This window comes from Vanessa tameamea, chromosome 24 (genome assembly GCF_037043105.1).
Source record: "Vanessa tameamea isolate UH-Manoa-2023 chromosome 24, ilVanTame1 primary haplotype, whole genome shotgun sequence".
Taxonomy (NCBI): Eukaryota; Metazoa; Arthropoda; class Insecta; order Lepidoptera; family Nymphalidae; genus Vanessa; species Vanessa tameamea.
In genome coordinates, this window is record NC_087332.1 from 6,865,335 (window position 1) to 6,874,336 (window position 9,002).

General features: G+C 38.8%; 1 protein-coding gene across 1 annotated transcript; it reads left to right on the top strand.

Moving 5' to 3' along the window:
* Nucleotides 1–3,878, top strand: LOC135194104 (uncharacterized). Its single transcript, XM_064218732.1, has 4 exons — nt 1–89; nt 2,325–2,939; nt 3,021–3,517; nt 3,826–3,878. Exons 1-4 carry the CDS (start codon nt 1–3, stop codon nt 3,876–3,878), a joined length of 1,254 nt encoding a protein of 417 aa, XP_064074802.1.
* Nucleotides 3,879–9,002: the final 5,124 nt, after the last annotated feature.

Consider the following 9,002-nt stretch of genomic DNA (forward strand, 5'->3'; position numbering starts at 1 on the left):
ATGTTAAAACCAAGTGTTCAAACCAAAAAGAATTTGGCTACGGAAGTAGTAGATCCACTTATTACCGCTGAGCCAACAACCAACAGCCGGTATCTGATTGCGAAAAGTATTATTACATAACACGAAATGTTGTCCGTTGATATTGAGTATCTTATTGATGCGTATTGTAGGTTTAAAATATTTTGAAAATAGAATTGAATTGAATAAAAAGGACTTGTAATAATAATTATCAATCTTAGATACACAATATTAAATCTGTGAAAAACGGATTTATGTCTATTGTTATAGTGAGTTAATAATTTAATTTTTTTTATTGATAATATGTATGTAAAAAATTTACCATCCCTTATTTCTTCAATGTGCAACTAACCTTGGGAACTGAAATGTTCTGTCTCTTGTAACTGTAGTTGCGCTGGCGAACTGAGCATTCAAACCGGAACACAATACGAAGTATTGTTGTTCGTGATGTTTTGCTGGTACTTGCAACTTGCATTATTAATCATTGGTATACAGATAGACACTTCGAACCGCTGATATGTATTTACGTAATCAGCATTTGTAAAATGATTATATGCGTCAGTAAGAGCCTACTTGTGAATCATTGTTGATTTATTGCATTGCAGACTAGAACACTTTATTATATATGAAGTAACGTCCGATTTAAGTATTAGATTGATTTAGTTTTTGATTTATATCTCCTTTGAGACAAAATAAATACGCAAGGCATGTCATACATATAATAATAATAACGGATTTTGTATTAGGAAAGAACATATTAAAAAAGTAACACACACAGTTACATAATAAAAAAAATACCAATAAAATAATTATATTAAAAAACCATATTATATGAAATCATTTTAAGTACATAACAATAATGAAATTTCGACATTAAATTGATGACTGTACCACTAGGTATATATTGTTACATATGTAACCCAAAAACGTCTCTCACATTTAAAAGGAGAATAAAACATATTAACAATATAAGAAGGACCTCTTTTTTGTGTATTTACTATGAATTCCTTGTTCTAATAAAGGTTAATGGTAGGTTTTTTTTTATATTATAGGGGGCAAACGAGCAGGAGGCTCACCTGATAGGAAGTGATTACCACCGCCCAAGGACATCTGCAACACCAGGGGGTTTGCAGGTGCGTTGCCGGCCTAAAAAGGTTTGACATAGTATCCTGTATATTTATGTCAGGTCAGCATTTTTAACGGTTTACGGCCCAAAAACATTTTTTTCTCTCACAAAGACAAAGAATGTCTTACGTGAGAATAGACTTAGCTTAAATATTTAATAATTAGATATTACATTCGCCAAGGTCCGCATGTTTCATAATCAATAATTGTACATTATTGATTTTAAGCAGAACGAGCAATTGTTATATATCGATACTAAATTTTATAAATGCGAAAATAATTGTCTGTTACCTCTTAACGCTTAAAACGCTGAATCGATTTCGATGAACTTTGGTATAGAGATAGTTTGAGTCGAGTGGATAAAATTGGGGGATGATTTGTGTGCTGTAGGTAGAAATTATAAATTTCGCGCGGGTAAAGCCGCAGGTTCAACTAGTACCTAATATATTATATAAGTATATATATTATTTAAACTATGACGTGACAAGTGTGTATTTCCCTATATTGTAAAAAATATACGGCTATTAAATGATAATGGTTTAAATTTTAATTTGTAGGTACTAAAAATTATCTGACCACACAAGGTTAACGCACCGGTTACGAGTGTATAGAGGAAACACGTTAAAACCTTTACAAATATTGACTTTTAACACATTATGTTAATACTAAGTATACCTAAGAACAAGGTGATATATAGAAATAGTATAGACTTATTGTCCATTCAAGGCGTGTTGAGGTTAAAGGATTTTTCTAGAAATTTTGACGTACATACTACTAATATAAGACGTGGGTTTTTTATGATATAGGTAGGCAGACGGACAAATGGGCCACCTGATGGTAAGTGGTCACCACTACACATGGTAATGTAATAAATATTAACCATTCCTTATATCGCCTATGCGCCACCAAACTTGGGAACTAAGATGTTATGTCCCTTGTGCCTGTAGTTACAGGCTCACCCTTCAAACCGGAACACAACAATATTGAGTAAGCCAGCCACCATCGAGTCCCAATTAAGCGGATCTGAGCGATTGCAGCAAAAAATAGCGGCGCACAGAACGGCCCAGTCCCCGAAGTGCCGTCGAGACAGACAGCCGAGCCCTGGACCTGCAGTGACGACGGTGACGTGTTTAATCCGCGATCTGGTATCTCCGCTATGCATAATGCTCCCCTAACCGCAGCCTGGCCGAGATCGAGATCTATCTCGGCTTAGTCAGAGCTGCGGTGGCCAGAGAGTCGCCGAAACCGATACTGGTTCTAGGCGACCTTCGGGCGACGTGCTGCCGGGCGCGGAGGGTCTACATCCGTTGTCAAAGGCACAACGGTCTCGACACGGATCTGGAGGGACATATGCTGGACGCTTATCGCCAGCTGAAAAAAGATCTGCAGCTGGCGATAAGCAAGGCCAAGGAGATGGCCAGGGAGGAGCTTCTAGCGGGTCTCAATCGAGTACCATGGGGGCCCCCGTACCGCGGTGTGCGCGGGAAGTTCCGTACCCAAGGCGCCCCAGTCACCGAGACGCTGCCGCTGGATCTCCTCCTACGCCTGGTCGGGGAACTCTTCTCCCATCCAGGCGAGCGTGTCCCTCCACAGATGGCCCTCCGCTCCGTGATTGAAGACGCAGTGGCTCTACCACTGATCACGGAGCGGGAGATGGAGATGGCCCTCGGCCGCTTGAGGGCCAAGAACACGGCACCGGGTCCGGACAGGGTTCTAAGGCGTGTTCTGTGCGACGCCCTGGAATTCCTGGGTGCAAGGCTTCGGGAGCTGTTCGACGAATGTCTGTGCAGCGGGCAGTTTCCGAAGCCTTAGAAAGAAGGGAAATTGGTCCTGTTGCCGAAGGAAGGTCGGCCGTTGGATTCTTCTTCGGCATACAGGCCAATAGTGCTGCTGAATGAGACGGACAAACTCTTCGAGAAGGTCCTTGCAGCCGGTCTCATTCAGCTCCTCGAGGAGGTCGGTCCGGGTCTCTCAGAGGCTCAGTACGGGTTCAGGACGGGCCGGTCGACGATCGACGTCCTCGACGCCCTGAAGACTCGGACGACGGAAGCGGTGGCCCGAGGGCAAGTCGTCCTGGCGGTGTCGCTCGACGTGGCGAACGCCTTCAACATTCTCCCTTTCGACACGATACCGGAGGCACTCCGATACCACGGGGTGCCGACCTATCTCAGGAGGCTGCTGGAGGCGTACCTCCAGGACAGGGAGGTCCTCTGGGCGAGGGTCGATGGGAGGTTGGTCCGGCGTCGGGTAGGCTGCGGCGTTCCACAGGGGTCGGTTCTCGGCCCAATTCTGTGGAACGTCGGTTTCGACTGGCTGGTGTCACCCTTCTGCTACGAGTGTGGTGCGCCATTCGATACGGCGTACCACACCCTGAGTGAGTGTGCCGCGTGGAGGCCCCAGAGGCACACCCTGACGGCGACTATGGGCGGAGACCTCTCGCTGCCGAGCCTCGTCAACGAAATGCTCGGTAGCGAGACTTGCTGGTCGGAGATGCGCTCTTTCTGCGAAAACGTGATGTCGCAGAAGGAAGCCGCGGAGCGGGAGCGGGAAGAGCCGCTGCAGACCCGCTCCGCCGAAGACGACCGGGGAGGAGGAAGAAGCACTACGGGCACCCACTCCCCCCGCCTCAATAGGCATCGTAGGGACTAAGGGGGATCTCAGTACCCCGAGAACCCCCTCTAGGTGTTGGAGGCCCGCATAGGCGGACCGACCGTCAGGGGGTCACGGTAGCATGAGTAAGAGATCCCGTGGCGCCCGCCGAAAGACGGAAGGGGGTAACGCGTCTTTCGGGCGATAAAAAAAAAAAAAGCATCTAGGCAATTTGCTTGTAGAGAAAGAGCCCTATATCCAACAGTGGTATAAGAAATACTGTGAATGATAATGTCCAATTTTACAGCGATAATTGTAATAATTATTTTTGTGACAAAATGACGCCACCTCTATATTAATGCGTGTCTTCTAAATAACATTACGATCTATGACTTTATTAAGAAATACTAACACTTAATCTGAAGAATAAATATCAGTAGATATGGTTAAATGTCAGAATTTTTTGACAAATTGAGCATTAACACTACCAGGGGCCATTCTGCTAACAAATTGTCACTTTATCGCCAATCGCCAAACGTCATCGTGGCCATTTAACCCTTTTCGTATTCTACTAACACTGCGATTTATGAAAAGTATTGTAACCGGTATTAATTAGAATTGACCCCAAGCTGAGGTTTATTTTAAATAAATAAATATTGGACAACATCACATACATTACTCTGATCCCAATGTAAGTAGCTAAAGCACTTGTGTTATGGAAAATCAGAAGTAACGACGGTACCACATACACCTATACCCAAGACAACACAGAAAACTAATGATATTTTTCTACATCGACTCGGCCGAGAATCGAACCCGGGACCTCGGAGTGGCGTACTCATGAAAACCGGTGTACACACTACTCGACCACGGAGGTCGATGATTTTTGTGAGGAAGTCAAAGTTCGATCATTTAATTCAATTATATTAGTAGAATTACTGAATTAGTCCCCTGTGAGTAGGCTTGTTTTGAGCTAAACTTGCAACTGATTTTATGAATACTAAGAATATGAATACTGATAATTCCTTGTCTAGAAAATTCCATTACATTTAGACTTAACGAATTTGTTACCTAATAACGTAAAATCAGCTTTACTTTGTTTAGTCGTACCTATTTATTTCTATTAATCTTAAATGTTTCTAAAATTTGTGTTGTTTAATAATGAATGGGTCGCACGCGAAACTTCGCGTTTATTCAACAGATTATGACAAATTTCGAAAACTATGACAGGTTTTGTTTTGATTTCATTTAATTGTAAACTGACGTCTGTTCGCACGTTTTATATTTGTTGTTTTTTTCATATAGCCATAGCGTCCCTCTCTAGCCGGTCAGTAACTTTCTTCCGCTCTCTAAAATAATTCTTTGTTAGATCGTAACTATTTAGATTAATTGCAATCAAGAATCCTCTTTAATTTTCTGCACGTCTAAGGCTCTTTAAAATAAGACCATAAGTGATATTTTATGTGGAGCAATCGTCCATAATTACTGGGACAAAAATCAGCTTACGCTATAAGATTACAGATAAAAAAATTATAATGGAGTACAATTATAACAAGCTTAAAAGGTTTTATGAAAAAAAAAAATTTTATATATCTAGGAAATAGCAAGCTTTAAATGGTTTTCATTTATTTGAAGGATAAAATACTTTCAATAATGTTTACATCTTACCGGTTCCTGTTATTATTGTTTTGAAAATAACTAGTCATAAGACCTTTAGTGTTTAAATAGCTTACTTGGTGGTAGGGCTTTGTACAAGCAGGTCTGGGTAGGTACCGCCCACTCATCAGATGTTCTCCTGCAAACAGCAGTACTCAGTATTGTTGTGTTCCGGTTTGAAGGGTGAGTGAGCCAGTGTAACTACAGGAACAATGGACGTAACATCTTAGTTCCCAAGGTCGGTGGCGCATTGGTGATGTAAGGAATGGTTAATATTTCTTACAACGCCATTGTCTATGGGCGGTGGTGCCCACTTACCATCAGGTGGCCCATATGCTCGTCCGCCTACCGATATCATAAAAAAAAAAACTCAAACGGCTTTGTGCAAGCCCTGTGCATCATACAGTTGTCTCAGTGTCAATTTAAGTAATTCATTGTAATTATAAATTAGCCACACAGAAACAAAAGGATATAAGTAATTAAGTTATAAAAATTTTTACATCCTTTTTTAAATGCGAATAAAAATAAGCTTCAATATAATTCAATTGTAACAATGTTCTGCAATAGATTACGGTTTTGTTTATACTGTTTCTAAACTAAAGACTTCTACGACTAATTAGGTGTTTGGTGCGTACAAACATACTTAGTAAAGCCTCCAAACTCTCTTATGCACACACGAAAAAGTATTGAAGTAAAGCAACAGCCTGCAAATTTGCCAAGGCTGGACTAAAACCTCCTTTCTCTATTAGGAGGAGATTTAGAGCTAAATCCACATCGCTGGTTCCACCGGAATTAATAAGTCATTGAAGTTTAATTTACTTAAGGAAGTCTTAAAAAGCTTTCTATTCGCAAGTTAGACTTGTCATCTGCGCGGGTTATACATATATACATAACACTAAGGTCGGATGCTGTGCCGGAGCTGTGGTCCCGGGGCTTCCACGAGAGGGAAGCACAATTTAGATTTCTAAATTAAAGAAATATTTTTAATATATTATATCATGTGTTATATATCATGTTTTATCATATTATATATTAAAATACAAGTGTTTATGTATTACCATATCTGCATAATTATGATTAATTACGGGATTTAATTTTTGTTTACGAACAAATTATTGAAAAATCCGACTGAAATAAGACGTTCAAACATTTTGGAAAATAATTAAAACCAGTCCTTCATTGCTCCAGGGCCTGAAAATATCTAAATCTGGCCTCGCTGGGCACCATGTATAAATGTGTACGCAAGCAACAAACGTCTGTGCAATGCCTGGATTATAAATGGACTTCGAGACCCCGGATGTGGGCTAATTAGAAATAATTGGGTTTTTCAATAAATTCTAAATAACTGTTGGAAAACACTCAGTTGCGCTTTCGTACATCGTAAAGCACTTAAAGCCGTTGGTCCTGCGTCTGAACTCTACTGTATATCGGATTACAACGCCATAAAATTATGAGGAAGAATAGTGTGTGTGATATTGCGCACATTGCCCTTAATCTCATGCACAGTTTACTAATCTATAAAATGTAATCACCCAGTAATTTACTATAACTGGAAGTTATTTTCACATTCAATTTAGATTTTTCCTAAAAGTCCTTTTACGTGGTATTATTGTAAAATAAACTGGCAGAAATCGTAAAGTACCACCTAAGTAAGTAAGATGTAGATCAGCTTAGAATGTAAATTCTAAAGAGAAACCGGCAATAACACTTAAACGGATACATATTATTAATTATTTAGGAACCAAGATGACGGCACAGTTAGAGATTGTTCAACCACATCATATTTATTATCAATATATTTATCTATGTGCTTATGTTACACGAGTTTATACAGACAATAAAACAGACCGTGCCTGTGCATCAAATTGCAGATGTAAACCTTTATAAACGAAGCCTATCTATTCATAAGTCACTTGGAAATCATAAGAATTTATTTAAATGAAACTGTATATTATTATTTAGTAACATCCTGTGAATAACTTACTGGTGGGCTAAAGCTTCTTATTCTTTAAAGAAGAGGGTTAAGAGCATTTTCCACCACGATGCTCCGAATTTGACGCCAAGCTCGAGATGAAAATTAAATTATACATTACTCATATCTCTTATAAGAACTCCTTAATCGTTATTATAGAAGTTAAATTTTAATATACAGCTATTACCGGTTCAGAAAGAAGATTCAACAGGTAAGTAACTTAGTAACTTATCTAGTTAGTATGTATTAGTCATAGTATCGAAAACGACCTCGTGACGTCCCCGCAGAGCCGGAGAGGGTATCGCTGATTTTTTAAGTGGGTATTCCGGTGTACTAGGGAGCACTAGGCGCTGCTCACTAGCGAAACCCCCCCCCCCCCTCCACTCCATGTGGGAAAAACGCGTAACATTTTATTCTAGCTAGAACAAGAACAAGGAAGGAAGTAGGTACAAGTTTATCAATAAATTTCGTGTTTAATATTTTTGTCACAGTTTCTATAAAAACTTTTTTATAAGATTTTGTTATATAATATACTTGATGTGGTTGTAAATATATTTTGACGCTAATGTATGTATTATTATTTTACCAAAAATGTTGTCTTCAATTCTGAAGTTACAAATAGTTCGAACAGCTCGTTTTTGAACACAGAAATAATATAATTATAAAAACATAACATGAGAATTCAATAGATAATCTGTGATTGAACCCACAACCATCGGTTAAGATTCACATGTTCTAACTATTGGAATATTTCAGTTAACTTTTAGTTAATTTTTATTTACAATTTACTGTATTATCTGTAACACTGTAATATCACGTGGTTTTCGTTTAATTTTAACTAGTTTCCGCGTGCCCCGTCTTAGAGTGGGGAAGGGGACTGCAGGGTGGGAGATGAAATGTACCTTTGTGCTATTCCAAACTATAATCTATGTCTATGCTAAATTTCATTCAGATCCGTTCAGTCGTTCTGATGTGATCGATTTACAATCATTCATCCATCCAAAGTTTTTCATTGAAAATATTAGTAAAATTATAATCTTTACATTAAAATAGTAAGACCCGACAATATTACTGTAGGTGGATCACGAGTTAACGGTAACGGGTTCAATGTCCGCTCCTCACAAATATTTATCCAGACTTACGGTTTTTTTGTCTGTGTTTGAATTTGTAATACCCATACACTCTAGTTGCTGTTTAGTACTCAGCTATTTATATTTAAGATAAATAAACGATAATTTTGATTGAAGATAGTAATTTAAAACCTGGGCAAGCACTGCTCTATTGTTATGTGTTCAATGAAACTAGTCCAAAACGAGGACTCCAAAACTAACAATAAATGTAACTATATTTTATCGTAAAACGACTTTTAGGTATTCTAATATTTTGATCATTGTTTGTTATTCGTAGGTATTTGTTGGGTTAGATTTAAAGTTGGTAGGTACCTATCTATCTTCTCTCGTGGTAAACTCATAGATCGTACCAACATATTTATGAGAAGTAAAAGTAATTTGATTATCAAGTTGTAGAAGAATACGCAATATTTTTTTTTTACTTTTTAGTGCATATTAATTTGTTGTGAAATGAGTTTTATTTGAAGTCGGTTTTTTTTTGTTAAAAATTTTGTTTATTTATAATGCACCAT